Here is a 19,047-nt window from a genome sequence, read left to right on the forward strand (position 1 = left end):
AGAAGTCCAGGAGGCAAGACGCCATTTTCATGTCATGTGCGTGAACTGTCGGCAGGTGCAAGAACATTCCACGGTCGCACAAAGTTCAAAATGAAGCATTAGCAAGGCACCAATGCCAGTGTTGCCTCTAAACCAAGAAGGTCAACTGGCGACACAGCAAGTGTCAAATTTTCAAGCTTGACAGCACTTTTTGGTGTGGATGACACTTTGGTGCAGACGAAAAGTTGACACTTACTATTGTTTGTGAATAAGAAATGCCATTTGCCAGGGTTCTTTTTTTTTTTTATCATTTTACTGGTAGCCTTCAACTTCGAAAAAAAAAAAGAATTTTCTTTGTGCTTCCAGCTGTTAGCTTACAAAGAGGCCAGCTTTGATTCCCATAGACACAGTATTACACAAGACTGAAGACTAGCACTCAGAAGTGATGTGGATCGTGGCCATAAACTGCTGCCCATCTGCGACAGGCATGACAGCAGCCATTAAGGTCACATAGGTGGCTGAGAAAAACAGGAGCTACTTCGCATGTTCGGAAGTCACGATGGTCTTTGTCAACCCGAAGAATGCATTTTCGAACCTTCATTCGCAGCAGTCCAGTCACCAAACCACAATGAGGTGGCACTTCAGAAATCCGAAGCAAGCACGATACGCATTTTAAGGGGGGGGGGGGGGGGGGGGGGGGGGGGGGGAAGGCGACTTGCACTGTAGTTGCTGTACTACAATCATGGACAACGACAGTACCTCATAACTACGAAGTGAGCACTTTGCAAGCATGAACTGTAACGGTATTTCCTGTTACACTTACTGTGCAGAAAAGTAACAGTGTTACGGCACAAAAACACGGCGCAACCACAATAACGGACCACGATGAGGCACTTCTTCGGAAAAACATCTGGAGCGTAAAGCTTGGACGATATGTTGAGGAAGGAAAGCTCGCACGTGCCTGAGCTATCCCGTGATCTTTAAAAAAAAAAAAACATGCAATAAACATACACCAACTGCGTTAAAAAAGGCTAAAACCGCTTTTGATTTTAAATCAACGCTACCAAAAAGAACAAAAGTGGCGGCGACTGCTACTACTCAAAGCTGCCCTAACATGTAAACATCCGGTAGCAGTATTCAAACTGGTCACCAGAGTCGATGGTGACAGCACGAAGAAAAGATCTTATCGACGGAATCGCAAATTACTCCGTGCAGCGGGATAAAATTCATGGCCTCTGCGAGGCAGGCTCATAGAAAGCGCGATTTGGATAAAACCAGTCACGGGCATGATACCAGAAAAAAGCAACAGTGTTACCGTTACAGTTACCAAAGCCAAAAAAGCAGCGCTGTTTCAGTTACAGTTACACAGTTTCCCAAAGTAACTTGTAACAGTTACTGTGAACAAGTAGCGTCGTTACTTTTCCTTTACTGTGTAAAACAAAGGCATGGATAACAAACGAAATGATAGAGTTTATTTAATTGAAACGTGCGAAGGCATGCGGGAAGTCAAAATTGCTTGTGGTAAAATCCTACCCGAAGAGAACCTAAAAGGGGGTACACTCAATCCCATCATTAACAATTGTTGGGAACGCCCCATTTTGTCGCATCAACTTTTTTGTTGATCCACCCTTGGTGTCATTATAGGTGCCCTGCTCTCCATGGGCCCCCCTGCCATGGTGGTTCGTTACAAGGGTAGGCCAGCTTCCTTCTCGGTGAAGATCTTTCAATTGCCAGTTTCGTGTTTTTTGTTTCTGATCAACACAAGGGGAAGAAAAAAAATTATGAATTAAAGCGGCCATGCAGACAAAGTACAATTTTGTTTTATTCGAAAGATTTCGTGTTTTATAGTGCCCGCAGCGCTTGTCTGGCAGCAAACGATGTCGTATTCACTGAGAAATTAATTAATCAATTTAGATTAAAATTTTGATTTTCCCGCCAAATTGAGCATTTTCGTGACGTCTGCCATGAAGTCACGAGGGCGGGTATTCAAATGAACTTCCAGTGCGCCATTCAGCTCTGCAGCCTTGCTTGCCGTCAGCCCTTCCAGATGGCACAACCATACTCAGCCACAGACCGTTGTCCGCCGTTGCTTTGTTTTTGACCGTATTTGCACCTGGCTTCTTTTTGTTACTGTAGAAAGTCATCATTTCGTGAAACATAAGGCATGCTCAACAAACAGAGTCACGTAAGGCAACGTCGCTTACGCCAATCGGCCAGTGTTGTGTAAGACAACTCCAAAGCGTGCAGCTCTCCAACTCCAAAGCGTGCAGCTGTTTTAGCTGTGCAGCTAAAACAAGCATAGTGTGCCCAGTACCAACAGCAGTGCGCACCGGTACTTCTATGTTTACGTGTACTTTCGTAACTACCACTGCTCACCCCACCATTCTTACTGCTGTAAAAAGAATACGTATAACATTTAAACGCAAATATCTCCTTCGGCAAGCTTATAAGCCCTGCCTAGTTTGCGCTTGCTATTTCCGGCCTCAGCCAATTGCACAGCTGGGCATATGACATCATAGGTTCTGTTGCAGGAAATAAGCTAGTGGGTCGCATGGCCATTCCCTTTTTTCCTAATTATATAGCTCATTTGAGCAAAGTGTGCATTAAAAGTGGTGTCAGTATGATTGTAACAAGGCAATCTTTCGAAGGAACCAAACTTGTGTTTTGTCTGCACGGCCCCTTTAACTCTTTCACGACGGCGCCATAGGCGATCGGAAGCCGGCGTCCGATGATTTTAAATCTCCCGCAAAATCTGAAACCCGCGCTCCACAGACAACTATCGCCATCTGGTGTGTTCATTGGCAACGTCTCTTTCAATTTCGGTTTCGTTTGTTTATGTGTCTCGTGTGGTGGCGGCGTAGCAAGAGTAATTTGAACCGAAGGGGCAGCGGAGGAGGAGGAAAAATGGCGTTCGGTTCGCGCCGCGCTCCGCACAGTCGGACTGCTGTAGCAAGCACTTCGGCTGCTCCTGCTGTCGATTTTTCTGATTCCAGCAGCAGTGAGGGATCAAGCAATGATGTGGGATCTTCAGATTTCAGTTAGGAAGACGAAGCTCCGGTTCAGGTGCCTCGAACTTCAACAAGCGCTGGCAGGTAATTTCGTTGTGACTCCGCGCTGTATTTATAAACAAAACGTGCTTCTTATCTGACGACTGCGGTTTTGATTTTGTGTTTAGGGTCTCGAGAACGTACGGGCGGGATATTTTGCCAAATGCACCGCGCCGTATCGCGCTATCACCTTCAAGATAACCTTGCGCTCGTGTCAGATTAGCGCTGCAGGGTTCAGGTGCGATGCTTGTCGAGAGCGCTCGATTTTTTTTTTTCTTGTTTTTTACCACCGAACTGATAAGGATTTTGTGCGAGGTCACAAAAGAGTATACCGTAATTACCTGATTCTAACGCGCACCCAATTTTCCTGACAAAAAAACCGAAAAAACTTGCACCTCCGATTGTAACGCACATGGAACTGTGTGAGCAAGAAAAACAAATGCGATAGAAACGGGTGATTTATTTCCCGAAGTAATCTCACTCATCTCACTCCTCGTCGCTCTCCGCTGACAACAAGATCTCGTCCTCGGTGCCGTCAAGCATGTTCGCGATGCCACACTTCTGAACGAACGTTCAACCATGGTCGATGGGATCGTGGCCCACGCCTCACACGCCCATCCCGCGAGCTTCTCCAGAGGCGCACGCTTCAGCCGACCGCTCGTTTTGAACACGTGAGAGCCGCTGCTGCCATTGCTGTTATCAAGCGCGCAAGTGGAACGATCTGACTATTTGTATGAACTCCGATGGAAAAGCCTAGGCGCCTATGCTTCCTGCGTGCGAAAAATTGTTGCTAAAAGCTTCAGCGCCATCTTGACATGGCGATGGTGATGGGTGGGACGAAATTTTCGCTGTTTCGGTTTCGGTTTCGTATCCGATTCTAACGCGCATGTGATTTTTCGACCTATTTTTCCGGAAAAAAAGTGCGTGTTAGAATCAGGTAAGTACGGTACTTGGATGCACATTTTACATAGACTCACTCACCCTTGAGTGCCCTCGCGGCGTGGCACAGCCGTCAGTTGCGCTAGGTTGACGGGCCCTCAAAAATCCAAAACTTGGTGTAGACTGTTGATTTATATATTGAATCATAGCCAAGGAACGTAGGAACAATTTGTATATCTTAAAATACCTGAAATAATTTTTAGTCTCGGTGAAAGTGCCGATTTGTGTTTTTAGTATACTTTTCTTGGGGGCTTTTTTCTGATTACTTGACAAATAAACTGTAAGTAATTGTACTTTTAACAAAACTGATGCTTTGTGTTTGGAAGAGCAATCTATAAGCTACAATTTCATGCATAGCAAGATTACGTGTGTCCAGTAGCTCAAGAGAAAAAAAACGTTTTGTGGAAGCACTTAAAATCGGCCGTTTTTCCGCCGTAACGAAAGAGTTAAGGACTGACCATCGGCCTTGGTCTTTTAAAAAGAAAATAACCTCCTTTGGAAAGGCGTGAGGTGGAGAGGATGGGGCAAAGAAGAAAGTTGGAAAATAGGGAAAGCGCGAACCACAAATCAGCTTTTAACGAGCAACGTGAAGTAACTGTAACGGTATTTCCTGTTACAGATACCGTGCAAAAAAGCAACTGTTGCAGTCACAAGTTCCTTCAAAGTAACTTAAAAGTAACTGGTCACAGTTACAAGTTGCTGAAAAATTTGACTAGTTATCGGTAACGCGTTACTGGCGACTAGTTACTGTCCACGACTGGATAAAACTTGCCGAGCAGACGGTGTACCTGCAGTGCGTTAGGGTGGTCCGGTATCTCTCACTTGCGCAGAGCCGGGCACATTCAGAAAATCCACTTGACTATTCGGAAAATCTAATAGTAGCTATTCGATTCCCGAATCTAATTATTCCCGGAGGTACTATTTCATTTGTATTCAAATAGTATTCGAGTATTTGCACACCCCTACTGCCTACACTTTACGCCTCCTCTACAGGACGTTGAACAGATACCAGTTTGTTAGCACAAGGCAAGTGGTTCAAGAATGGACAAAGAATAACTCGGTTGCAGATTCATAAACAACAGAAGGAGAGGGGAGACAATTATGGAGAAATGGCTCTAGCGTGACAACCACAAGCAGTGTCACTGGCAACCAGAAATGGTACCGATGGTAATTGTCAGTGTCAGGAGGCAACTGTGAGAGACAATACCCCGTTCACACCCCTCCCGTCGCCATGTGCCTTCCTCATAAAAGTCTCCGATACTTCACCCTTTTGCGAGGGCACCGCCGAGCCTAAGCGGAAAGACTCCCCCACCCGAGGACGGCAAAAGAGGCAAGCACCGGGCGTCCGAACAGGAGGGGGGCCAAGACGAAGCACTTGCCTTCCTTGAGCATGCCCATCTTGAGGCACTTCTGGAAGCGGCAGGCTTGGCACGCCTTACGCCGCCGCTTGTTGATCTCGCAGTCGCTCGACGCAGGGCACGTGTACTCAATGTTGCCTGCACGAGGGAGATGACGATGAATTTGAGGTTTTTTGGCGCAGCAACCTTTCGGTTATAATGCGCCAAACAAAAGGTGAGAAGATATCAATGTAAGTTAAAAGTTTTGCTCAAAGTATCGGAAATATAAAAATGATTATTTTTAAAAAAACCGTTCCATGAGATGAAGTACTAGCTAAAACCGGTGTAGAAAGCCAGTGTCTCTTAAAAATTCAAAAACGTAAGTCAAAGGTACCATTGGTTCATCACCAAGTAAAAGCATTGGGTGTAAAGGTATACAAAAGGTGTATAAAGCTCTAAAATGTCTAATGTGAGCCACTTCTAGGTATGGACAAGTTATTAGCATATGTAGTACAGTAAGAGGTTCTCCGCAGTGCTCGCAAATGGGTTCCTGTTCCTTTTTCAACAGGAAGCCATGTTTGTCAGCGCAGTGTGACCTATACGCAGCCGGCACAAAATAACCTCGAAGAAACGATCTCGGTTTCTACAACTTTTCCATTCAGATACATAAGGTTTGAATAGATGTAATTTATTTCTGGTTTGTTTCGAGATAATTAAGGACAAGCAAGAGCGCTTAATCAGTGAGGCAGCTCAGATGACGCGTGAAAGGAACAACTGTGTTAGCAAACCGTCAGTCGCGCTCTCTGACTGTGAATTACATTTTCTGCAATGTGATGCCATACGCGACAGGCCACTGATTGTGAAAATGTTTGGCGCGTGTTGGGTGTACTCGCTCTTTCTTTGTCGGTATTTTTTGTTGTTGTTGTTTTGTTTTTCCTCTTTTTATTATTTCTGCTAAGGCTAAGCATATACATTTGCCGTCATGTGAATAAAGAATCAGTTGAAAGTGAGCGCTCGTCCGTGTGTATTCTTTCCGTCCCGTGTGTTTCTGCTACGCTACATTTGATCACTATGAATTACCAACTAGGTAGCCCAGTCCACAGCTTTACTTTGTTTATCCCATTCAGACTGAAAGTACAACTTCATTGACTTTCGTATGCAGGGAGAAAAAGGGGAGGGGGGAAGGGGTCACCAAGTACGAGAATGAAACAATTTCAAGTTCAGACACTTCTCCAAGAAAGAGAAAGAGAAATCCAACCCGACGGGGTAGCTTTCTTCCCTGCCACCAGTGTACGGCCTTGTTTTCCCTCTGGAGGTGTGCAGTCGGAATCAATTTGAGGGCCATTGCGGGAGAGCCAACTGATTGCAATGGCAGAGCTTTTGTGTGGAACTTTTTATTAACACTGACCAGAATGAGATCGTCCTATGTTCCTTTCACCCTTGGATATTCCAAGTAGAGCGTGCACTGCCGTCAGAAAAGATGATGGCCAAGCTTGTCTTGCTTTTTCATTTCATTTTATTTTTCAATATGACGACAGTGGGCCCCGGTTATTTGTTCCGGCGTGCCAAGTGGATAGTGTTATCAAAACTGGCAACGGCCGGGAGCCGAAACATGAATTCATCAGCCAAAAATGAATAAAGACAGAAACAGATCAGCTGCCGCCCTTTGCTGATGGGAGTGAATGAATTTGACGGAACAGCCACGGAATGACAGAGGCTAGCATAACATCTCACAGATGCTAAAAAGTGACGTACAAAGGCACTGTCACCCAGATTGGGTGGTTCTTGTGCGATAACCTTCAAACTGGTTTGAGTGTATGCCTCAAAGTTCTGTGATCATCACCAAGAGAACTGGGCCAAGATAGAGAACACGTATGTAGCCAGGAATGGCTGACGGTAGGTTCCGCTCTTTAATAATTAACAAACATCAAACGAGAAAACTTGGCCCCGGGTGCCTCATATGGGAATGGAAAGGGAGAAACACGGACAAGTCAGTGTTTTTCAAGAGGAACTAGGGATAATGAGTAAAGTTTGAGAGCAGACCACACTTGTGACCCAAGGTATTAAAAATTAGTCCGTGCTCAACGGCGTGTTGAGTGAAACGAAAATGTGTACGAGATTTTTAAAGATCCCCAGGTGGTCCAAATTAATCTGTAGCCCTCCGCTATGCTTCAACTCAGAGCCCAGGTGTATGTATCTTCACTGCATATTCCTCCAGCAGGGCTTCGGAACTTTGGGTAAATAAAAAAAGATTCGCACTGAGTTCTCACCAGCCAATGCTGCTTTCCATTGTGTTCCAGTAACTCACAAGCGGTATTATTCTGGCAGAAAATTTTACACTGCAGTAAACTAATGCTCTCGTTGCCCCAACAGCCGTACCGTAAACTTGAAGCTGCAGGAATGGCTAATTCATGTCCACCAAACAAAAATAAATAAATAAAGCCGCTCCACTCAATGTGAAAGCTGTTGGAAGTTCTGAGCAGTGATTCGCCATAATGGGCTGTGCGCCATTATCCGCTCACTGCTACCACCCAATGCAATTCAAATTTCCCGCCTCCGAAGTGCTCGCGTGCCCCCTGCCTGACACTGCACCACCGACAGTTCTTTTCTTTTTGTGCCCGCTTTTCCTCCTGCACGTGCCGACTTTGCACTGCCACTTTTTTTTGCTTACTATTGTAAAAACTTACCCAGCGAGCGTTCCTAACTAGATGAACGTGGGTGCTGCCGGTTAATTATGTATATTTTGCCTCAAATGTACCTGCAGTTTTCTTTGCGCTAAGCAACAGGGAGATGTATGACAAGCACCAGCGGTTCACAAGTTTCGAACTCTTATGACTATATAAACCGCTTGGCTTTCGAAGCCTCTGGGTTACGCCGCGACGGCAGCCGCTACGACGGAACACCGTGTGGCTCTACTTGGGTCCAGCGAGTGAGCTACGCCGACAAGGCGAGCCCCTAAAGTGCTCTGCACTTAAAAGGCTCATTCTGGAAAAATACACAGGAACGATGAAAAGACGAAACACACAAGCAACTCTTTTTCGTGTGTCTCGTCTTGTGCTTCCTTGTTCCTAGTGCCACGTCTTCTCGTTGTCCCAGTGGATTTTTTTGGGCCCAACTCTACCAAGCATAGAACCCCAACTAGACTAATCTGTGGCGTTACTCACCCTGGATGGTCCGCTTGAAGAAGGCCTTGCAGGCCTCACACGAAGCCACCCCGTAGTGGAAGCCCGAGGCCACGTCACCACACACCAGGCAGAGGCGCCGCGGCGAGTTGCCACCTCCGCCGCCACCGTGGTGGTTGCCGTTGCTGTGGTGGCCTCCTGATGAGCCCCGCGCCGAGTGGCCGCCCCCTGCAACACAATAGGGTGTAACACAAATTGGCTTCAGTCAACACTGTAGCCAGTCCACAGCCATGCAAGGTGTGAGAACACCAGATTGGCTTTAGTCAACATAGTGATTGCCCACGGCCACGCAAAGTGTAACACAAGTCTGAATTAGCTTTAGTTAACATTGCAGATTGGCTTCTAGCCCTGCAGCTGGTGAAAGTGGCTGAAGCCAATCCGCAGCCACGCGAGATATAACGCGTCTGGATTGGCTTCCAATCCACAGCGACGCAGCGTGCAACACAAGTCTGGATTGGTTTAAGTGAACATTATGGATTGGCTTGTAGCCTTTGCTACGGATGGGGAAAGCGGCTGTAACCAATCCGCAGCCATGCAAGGTATAATGCAAGTCTGGATTGGCTTCCAATCCACAGCCACGCAGGGTGCAACACAAGTCTGGATTGGCTTAAGTGAGCATTGCGGATTGGCTGCAGCCAATCCACACACCACAATTTGTTTTCCTGATCACGGCTCTCTTGTGTTCAGCGTGTTCATATAAAAGATCCAAGGAGAAGAGATAGACATGACTGCTCCCCATCAATGACTGGCGAGAGAAAAAAGAACTGGCTGAAATTATTGAGTAATTATTAATTAACTGATGGAAACACAATAGCATTGGGCTTCACTGTAGCTGAGAACCTCCAAAACAACATACTGGGCGGCAAATGCTGTTACAGTTAAGGACGCCACATAATTGTTTCCTACAGAGTAGGTGCTCATTACCAAAGCGGCCGATGCTGCCAGCAGTCAAAAACAAAGGCCGCTGTACGGCACACATGATGTTGCACCGAGCTTTTGCTAGTCACACATGAATATACCGAGCGGGCCAATCTTTTACAACCTGCTTTACGACCTCTCTTTTTGCGACGACCCTCCGACCGACAACTTTAAGCGAAGCTCCAATTCATACAGATGAATGCAGGAACAATGCAGTTTGTGTATGCGCAAAAATAGGCAATAAAATGCAAAACCCATTAGGAAAACGCCAGGCTTAAAAAACATGCAATGACCCCTACATTCTCTTGATATCATGTGAGGGTTTCTGAGGAAAGTGTGAAGAGGGGCTTGTTGTTGAAGGATTCCTACGGACAGAGCACAAAAAATGGACACAGGACAAGAAGGGTCAAAGATAAGCACTATTTTTTGGGCCTTCTTGTCCTGTGTCCATTTTTTGCGCTACATGTGCAAGAATGCAAGATTGGTGAGGAGTTTAAAGAAGAGACTGACGGACACTGTCACGACGTGAGTGGGCACGGAAAGAATACAATTAACTACGATGCCATGTGCCACAAACTCAATGATGAGTAAGCACTTGGCCAGGACTAAGGACGCTGACAACATCCTCTCCTTCAATTTTCTCAAATACAGTAGAGTACAATTAAAATGAACACCAAGGGACCGTAAAAATTTGTTCGTGTAATCAGAAATCTGTCCTAAGCGGAGGATTTTTGCATTGTGGTTTTACAAAAGAGCAAAAGTGTTGTTCATTTCAACCGAGTTTGTCTCGGCCAGAGTCTACTCTAGTGGACGGTACTTCCTCTACGCGACAAATGCACGCTTACCTTGTAGTGAAGCCAACGGTGAGACAGAAACCTGTTTTGTTGGGATGCATTACTGAGAATACAAGGCCAGTACGCCAACCATAAAGTCAACAAGTAAAGAATAAACATTTTGGCTCCCCCACGGAAGCCTTTGTTACAATGAAAGGAAAAAAAGAAGCTTTCGCATCATGTATGGTTCATGACAATACCCACGCTTCTCGCGTCGTTCGGTGGCAGATTTCCAGTGCTACAACCGAGCGTGTGCTTCATCGTCTGCACGTAGAGCGACTCCAGAGAGGATGTAGAGGTGTGATGCAGCGTTCTTCTCTTCTTACTTATTGGCTTTGTGGTCAACGCACTGGCTTTTTATTCTCGGCTTACCATGTAAGGACTAAAATGGATAGTTGGACGAGTTGGGTGTTTGGGTTAAAGTGGTGTTCGGGTTAAAGTGGTGCAGCGCAAACAGACGAAGAACGGAGAAAGAAAGCACAGGACGGATGCTTTCTTACCGCTTCAACTTGTAAGCACCCCCACGTGTCACATTTCTGAATTTTAGGTGCGGAGTACCTTAGGACCGCACAATGCCCGTCCGCGTCTTTGCGCATAGCATTTACAATCGCAAAAAATCACACAAGCACCGGCAGGAATCGAGCCTATGTCTGGTGGACCAGACAGAGTTAGTGTCAGTCGTTTTACCCGTTGGGCTACGACCACGAGTTAGTTCCCAAGAGTCAAATTCAAATGGCTTACTCCCTCGCCTGTAACAGTACGGAGTACCTTAGGACCTCCCAATTTCCATCCGTGTCCACCCGTGCGCACACCACCATCAAGCGAAAATCAAGCGAAATTCGATTTGAGCCACGAGTTGCAGTTTCATTTAGGAAATAATCAATGCTCAACTCACGGCTCAAATCGAATGACTGTCGGGGCGCAAATCGGATGTCACTCGGGGCGCAACTTGGATGTTATTTCGAGTCCCCGTACTCCGCACCTTCGCCATCGTCCACGGAGTGGAGATGCTGCCATTTTTTTGCTTTCTCCCTTTTTCCCCTAGACAATATTGCTTAGTGCCACTGTGTTAACGTGAATATGAGCTTGTCGTTCGCGAGACCGAAAGAGCACTAATACAACACCTCGGAGAGCACTAATACAACACGTGCAGAGGACCAACCGAGCTTACCGGAGCCATGCCCTCCGAGCGCGGGCGGGGAGACCGGGGCACCCCCGCCGTGGTGGTGCGCGCTGGTGGTGGAAGAGCAGGAGAAGTCCCCCCGGGGGCTGAGCGGGGGCGACAGGCTGGGCGAGTGGCAGTGCAGCTTGCGGGGCGCCGCCGACGAGTCCCCCGGCGAGAGCGACGAGGAGGACGAGTACATGGTCAGCTCGTACGGCTCCTCCTCCTGCTTCACCAGCGCCCCGGACGACCCGGCCATCTAGGGACACCCTGCACAGGCAGAGGGAGGACAAGGTTTCCCAGCTGTAATGTCTCTCTCTTCTTAAGGAAAAAAAAAAGAGTCAATACTACACCGTATTGACTCTCGTTCTTTTTGAGTCATTACTACACCGTATTGACGCTCGTATTTTAGAGAGTCAATAGTGCATCGTATTGACTCTCGTCTTTTTACTCTACCGTTTATAACGAACATGCCAGCCACGTGGAATGTACTAGTCAAAAACCGAACGAAATTAGCTGGCCCAGGCGCTCGCGGACCTTCTGGACAGCCTTGCACCGGGCGACCACTGCCACTATTTTGGCTCTCTTGCCTGTTACTTTTGCGTCAACCACTTTGTGCGCTGTTTTAACTCCATTGATGAGAAAAGTGCCGGGTGGCGCTCACCCGTGGTTAGCCCTGAATTAGGTACGACCAATTGGACGCAGCTCTTTGCTGAGTGAATGGTTCTGTGAAGTACACCACACATTCTGATTTTGAGCCCCCAGCATGCAATGAAAATACACATCAGGACCTCTCCCAGAGTGAACTCTCGGTGAAAGCACACCTGTGGATTAGGTGCACGCTAAGCTGGGAGCCGGGCAAAAATTTTAAAATTTCAAATTTTGGGGTTTAAAGAGCTGAAGTTAGACCTGGGCTAATCAAATCAGCCGCCTTGCCTTAGTGGAAGGCTCCGGATTGGTCTCTGCCACTTTAACAAGCACCGAAATCTCGACACACGGGTGTTTTCAGAGAGCTGAACAAGGCTTCCACCAAACCACCTGTAAATTGGGCGCCTTTTCAACTTGTTTTATTAAAATGCTACCCTTGATTGTTCATGTAATGATACAAACGACTAATAATTAGCCATTACTCCTTCAGAGAAGCTCGACGTCTCATTGTTGCTCCGTCAAGCTCTATCTATACTCGGTGACAACTTAAGAATGGCACCGATGATGATGATGATGATGATTCCTATTGGTTTCCCCTTTGAAGCGGGGTGACGACATGTCATCTTACCAAAAAGGACGAATATAACCATGTTTTACACTCTTGGTTTAATACTAGCGCTGCTTATGGCAGTCCCTAAAGCTTATTAGGCCCGAAATACTTTCTTTTCACTGTTACAGGTGGTACCTGTCCTAGGCAATATTCCCCTCTCTGCTTTTCGTCCACCAGCATTCTAATCTCCTACTAATCATTTAGTGACACCGGAAGTTGCAGCTGTGCCTTATCACCGTAGCTGAATGTTTCTCCGCGCGGCGCAAGTAGGGCGTTACTGGCAATATTTTGAACATGGCGTGAGCCGTTCCCGTGATTTTTTGGACTTAATATGCTTATAAACGACTCCAGTGACGACAAGGAAGGCGACATCACGCATTCATAGCAAACCCCTTTCAAAACGCGCGCGCACTGACGTTACGGGTCCGGCGCTTTGGCGGAGTGATACACTACATGAGGTGGTGCCGTTCTTGAGTTGTAACCGAGTATTGTATCATCAGTACGTGACCACAGCAAGAGCACCACTTCCTGTTGAGACATTTTGTGATCACTCACAGAATATCTGTTATCAAAACGAATGGGCAAATGAAGGAGGCGATAATACAATGTCCTCCCAATTCTGCTCAAGACAATTACACGCTTTTAGTGACGCCAACCACAAGAATGGCAAGCTGACCGCGGACAGCACATTAGCATTTTACATCACACAAATTGGTTTGTCGCATCTAGCACCATACAAAAGGTTTAGTTTGAATTATGTTAAAGATCCTTTCGGGGGTAATTACTGCACGGCTAGCCTTGGTGCAGTGCACATGACATTAACCGAATGCGAAAGAGAGGAGGGGCTGGTTAGTGCCAGTTTCTTTTAACTGCAACTGAGCACAGGGGCTTGCTTCGCAAGACCATTCTCAGGCAATTCCACATGTCTCATTGAGCACTGTTAGAGGGATGGAAAGCACAAAATGCGTGCTAATCCCCGAACGGGAAGACATTCCCGCCATACAAAAAGGTTGTCAGCATAAAAGAACGTTGCTCCGAATGCACAACCTTACACAATTACTGCGCGATCCAGCCACTGGTAACATACATTCTCCCAAAGGCCTTCTACACTCTCACTCTTTTTTTTCTCTCTCTTCTTTTTCTGGCATATTCACATATTACCGCGTTTTAGCCTCCTTCCAGCCTCCCGTGGAATGTTGGCGGGGGGCGCCCGGCGGCATCCTTTCCGCTACCGTTTCGTGGACCATACTCTCGTTTTCGGGCTTCTTTTTTTTTTTCCTTTCTGGCAACGCTTCGCCACTCCATTGCAAGAGACATTACATTCGTGTTTTCTTTCCTCCTCGGTGTGGCTGTCTTTTTTTCCCTTTCCCACTCGCCCCCTTCCCCCGAGCGACGCCAATGTCCGCTTCCAAACAGCGGTGCGACGCGCCGCGCATCCGATGACAGTCGGCACCACACCGACGCGAAGGGCCCGAGAAAAAAAAAAAAATGATAAACACCAGCAGCAACGGCAGCCAACTGAGCGGGGAGGCGTCAAAAATAGGGGAAACGCGTAAAAAGATGAACCAGAAGCAGCTGCATACATAAAAAGAAACGGGACAGGGAAAAAAAAAATGAAAAAATCGGGGGACTCCTTTTCACACCCCGGCCGAACCCGGAAGGAAAAGAGGCCGTGGCTCTTTGGGACGAATGCGCGAGCTGTCTGCCACACAACAGCCCCACCCGGTTAGTTTACGCTTTGAGAGAAGCAGCGTGCCACTCGACACGCCGCTCGAAGGCGCGAGATTTGAAAACATGAAACCACGAGACAAAACCAAAGCGCGCGGTATTTCATGGGCGGGCGACGTAGCGTGCGTATCGATGCATCGCCATCTTGAGTCTCCTTGATACCCCTGCCAGACGTGCCTATTTAGGTGCACTTCAACGGAGCGCACTCGGCTAAAATGTCATTCGGGCGCAGCGAGGCAGCAAACGCGAATGACACCACCGAACGCACTTGCTGAGTGTGTTCCAATACCCCTGTCAAACGTTAGGTTAGAGTGAACTAGAAGTTTTTAGGTGGCCCGGTCCTAGAGAAAGAAATAATTTTTTTTATTTCTCTATGGCCCGGTGGCCGGTAAAAAGCGCAGAGGCTCATGGGTACATTGTTTTCTCCCACTTCCGGTTCGAGAGCTCTCCTCATACTCATGTATTGCTGCTAGTTGAACGAATACCAGCTAAAGCCTCTATATTGCCAGCGCCGCCTGGTGGGGTGTTGTTCTATCCAGCGTTCTCTGCGGTGGTCGCGCAGGCGGTTTGTTGTGGCTTCGTGGTCGTGTTCCTGTCTCAGTCTTTTCGGTTATAATCCGCGCTCTCTGATAATTTAACCTCGCCGATAATGTTGCCTCGATTCTTTGCGGGGCGAACCCCCCCCCCCCTCCCCCGAAGGGGATCATGCGGAAATGCGAATGCATTGGGTGCACCGATGAGTGCGGTGCGAGTAATTATTATTAATGGCGTACTTAATGAAGAGAGACGAGAGTGTGAGTCCTCCAACCGATGATGACGTTGAAGCAACTGCAGTGACGTCACCGCCAGCGGGAGGTGTAATGCTCAGGTTGCATTGTGTTACACTTCGTGCTTGCGGTATCGTTGCCGCGAGGGATTCGACTTCACCGACTTCCATCCCTATCAAGGCGCCAGGCACGCGGAGCGCAGCGAGCGGAGAGAGGGTACGCGGAGAGGAGAGACAGCCCGCCGAGCTCCGCGATGCGAGCGCCCTCACACGCCCGAGCGCGCTCCTCCTCTCCACTCACTCTCCTCTACTCCGCCCGAGCTCCGCGATGCGAGCGCCGCGGGTCCGCCGCGCCGAGACGACGACGACGACGACGAAGGCAGAACTACGAGGCGCGCGCTCACGTGCGCTCGCGCTGGAGGAATGCAGGCGCACGCCGACGGAGCACGACAACCCCCGACTAAGAAATGCATTCGCATTTAAAACAATGAAAATATGACCGCCTGTGTTCAGTCGCAGTCCTAACGGCGGTTTTTGTATGAAGTTGTGACAGACGCCACTCGCATTTTTGAGCAATGTAAACACAATGAAGTGTTCACACTGTTTTTCACGTGACAAAGAAGCGGAATTTCCAGTAATTTTGCGGAATATTTACGCCAGCTATCGTCACTGACGTTACGGCCAAGGGCACTTTATTTCGTCGTTTAGCAGCGCGCAGCCGAAGTGTCATTCGGGGAGCCCGAGTGCACTCGGCCTAAGTGCACTTAAATAGGCACTGTGTACATGTATGCGCACTTATATAGGCGCATACATGTACACAGGCGTTGCTACAGTAATATCGTTATAACGAATCCCATTATGTCGGACATCGGATATAACGAAGCGCTTTTTTTCTTTCCATCTACTAGTACTGTCTTTAGGTTGAAGCCACAACACACCCGCTCACAACCTACCATCATTTAAACGAATTAAATTTGAAATGAAATTGGTTCACCGCAGCACGTACAGAACAAATCTTTTAAGGAGTCGAGTCGATTTGCGACGATCAATTTACACGCGGCGTTTTCCAATTCAGTTGCAACAAATTTATTTCTCGCAAGTCTTCCGTAATTTTCAATTTAATGTAGATATGTCGGAAGAAATCCTGTTGTAATTGGCCCCCAAGACTACTCTATCATTGCGCTTTTACTTGTCATAATTAGTTGCCCGTGCAGTTGTAAGCAATTCGGCTGCTGTAAATACGCGGGTTTCTACGGGTGGAGTAAAGTGACAGAAAGCGACTCGAACTCGCGTTTTACCCGTCGCGGTGGCTCAGTGGCTAAGGCGTTGCGCTGCTGAGCACGAGGTCGCGGGTTCGATTCCCGGCCGCGGCGGCCGCTTTTCTGATGGAGGCGAAAAGCAAAAACGCCCGTGTACACGAGATTTCGGCGCACGTTAAATTTAGATCCCCAGGTGGTCAAAATTAATCCGGAGCCCTCCACTACGGCGCGCCTCATCGCCTGCGTTCGTCGGCGCGTTAAACCCTACAATCAGTCAATCAATCGAACTCGCGTTTTAGCAGAACTGTCCCAAATAAAATTAATGGCGTTAGTCTGCTCAACAACAGCATAATCGTGCAGTTTTATCTCAGCCAGTATCATGAATCAGCATCACACTATCGGCATTGCTATATTAAAGGGACCCAGCAACCATTTTGTAACTTTTTTTCTCTCTAAAATGCTCGTAGAAAATAGTCTACCAACACACCCAGAACTTCGATTAGGGTGTCACAAACTGCCTGAGACAGAAGGTGCCCATCAGAAAGCTTTGAAACTTGCTCAAAAGATTTTTCTCTTTCCCGGTCTTGGCGTTCTTCGACCGCTGGAATTACGTCATTACAGCGGCGTAAGCGGCTATTGGCCGGCTTTCGTTCAGTCGCAGCAATGTGCACATTCGATGGCTACTTTAATAAAAGAAAAAAACTGTGGTTGATTTCTCTGTCATATCGGTAAAACACGAAAGTTAAATGTGCATCAAAATCTGCAACCGAGCATGATTTGCGGGTCGGCAGCTTTCTTGTGTGTGTGTGCTTGGTGAGCGACGTCCTGCTGGCGGGTTGCTTTGGCAAAAGTGTACTGGCGTCATTTCCGTGACGGATATGACGTCAGGGAAATCTTGGTGTATCCCGGCATACACGCAGTGCCACTCCGCGCTGGCGATAACTATCTTTCGCAGCGCTTCCAGACGCGAAGGGAAGAGTGAAAACGTTTATCGGAAGTGTTGCAGGGTCCCTTTAACATGATCCCGCTCCAAAGCCATTCCGGCCGCATCACAAAGTCGCCGTGGAACTGGAAGCCCCATGTCTGCCTGATAACCCTCTAACCTTTCTGAGCTTCGTCCACTCTTAATAAAAAAAGGTCGTAAAAAGGTAGTAACGGCCGTATTTACTAACTCCTTACGAACCTTAACTACTACCCCGCGGGGTTTTGTACGTAGGCTCTGCCACTAACAACTGCGTGGTTAGTAAGTTAACTGAGTGTAGGAAGTAGTATGCAGTATATTAAGGTCGTGCTTATGACTAGGTTGTGCATGGCCAGTTAGTAAACGCATGTAGCTCAGAAGAGTGCTATCGCTGGGACTTTACTAGTGGGGGTAGTGGTGCTTACTGCCTGCTTCGGTTTGTAACTCTGACTAGTGCTACATTTACTACCTCCGGTTACTAAGTACCTAGTGTATACTGGGACAAGTAACTTGTCAGTATTCCATTAGCGAATGCCCCGACCTTTCTTTTAAGAGTGTTGAGCTAATCGTAAGAATGCTAAATCGGAAATTACAAACACTTGTGTTTTGCTCCTTGCACTCGTCGGGAATGCGCCCCGGTCAATGCGCTCGTAAATAAAGTACTGTAAAATTACAGCTCAGCTCGCATTTGGCATTCATTCTGCGGTACCATTTTTATCAGCACTCAAACGGAATTCATTGCTCAACCATCTGAGTACGGCTGAGCGTCAATCACTGTTTTTTTTTTTTAAAGCTGCATTAGCATACCTGTAACCGCACTAATGCGCGGCCACAAAGGTACTAATTCAATGAACCCTTTTAAATAATTTCCTTCGGACGCCGTGTTACACTGACGGAATTGAAACCCGGGCTTCCCTGTATACACGCCAACTAAATAGAGAACTTCTAGGAAAAACAAATCGTTCTCAGCGCTACAGGAGAGACGCGATCAAAGTTGTAGCCGAAAAAAAAAATTCCAGCCATAGCCCGCGGCCTACCCGAACAAGATGGCCACCCAGTGCTCCACTTTTGTAGCATAAGCTACACTGGCCGACGTTCAGCAGTTTCGCGTGGACCTTGAAGGGCCGTGCTGCGCAAACGCGATGAGCATTGGATTTGGATTGGATTGGAAATCCAATCCAATTGGAGTACGAGTGTGTAGAGAATTGGGTCTGCACATTCGCCGGTCTGCGCATTCGAGGGGAGTGACGTCATAGCTGCGGCAGACGCAATGGCGCCGGCGCGTGCCCAGTTGTGCGTCTCCGTTGTGCAGTAGCCAAGTCTGACGGTGCGCCGGAGCAGCTTGACAGCCGTTTCGCGTGGCTCCTGGAGAGCCGTGCTGCGCATGCGCGAGGAGCAGTAACTGGACCGGACTGGATTGGATTGGAAATCGTTTTAGAAGCAGTAAGCATGATAATCAGCTAATCCTAGACAACCAGGAAACCTATAGAATAACCAGCTGAACCTTAGCTCACGCTACGTATACCCAGGCATAGCCCAGCTAAGCCACTGCTAATTTTTTAACCCAACTCCCTCCCCCTCTTTTCTCAATAAACGGTTTCAACAACGTCGTACACAGATGGTTAACCAGCGCAGCTGTACCGTGCGGCCGGTGTTTGCCCGTGTTGCTCATTACGGG

General features: G+C 47.7%; 1 protein-coding gene across 1 annotated transcript in view; it reads right to left on the minus strand.

Annotated features, from left to right (window-relative positions):
* The window catches only part of LOC144143486 (steroid hormone receptor ERR1-like), a 123,132-nt gene that overhangs the window by 19,529 nt on the left and 84,556 nt on the right, over nucleotides 1-19,047 (minus strand). The window contains exons 2-4 of the mRNA XM_077675235.1: nucleotides 11,407-11,667; nucleotides 8,467-8,652; nucleotides 5,345-5,461 (exon numbers count right to left, since the gene is read on the minus strand). Coding sequence (XP_077531361.1) covers nucleotides 5,345-5,461; nucleotides 8,467-8,652; nucleotides 11,407-11,656 — 553 coding nt within the window. The 5' untranslated portion in view covers nucleotides 11,657-11,667. The remainder of the gene's footprint in view (nucleotides 1-5,344; nucleotides 5,462-8,466; nucleotides 8,653-11,406; nucleotides 11,668-19,047) is intronic.

Source organism: Haemaphysalis longicornis, unplaced genomic scaffold, assembly GCF_048455015.1.
Source record: "Haemaphysalis longicornis isolate Haplotype H1 unplaced genomic scaffold, Haemaphysalis longicornis Haplotype H1 scaffold_6, whole genome shotgun sequence".
Taxonomy (NCBI): domain Eukaryota; kingdom Metazoa; phylum Arthropoda; class Arachnida; order Ixodida; family Ixodidae; genus Haemaphysalis; species Haemaphysalis longicornis.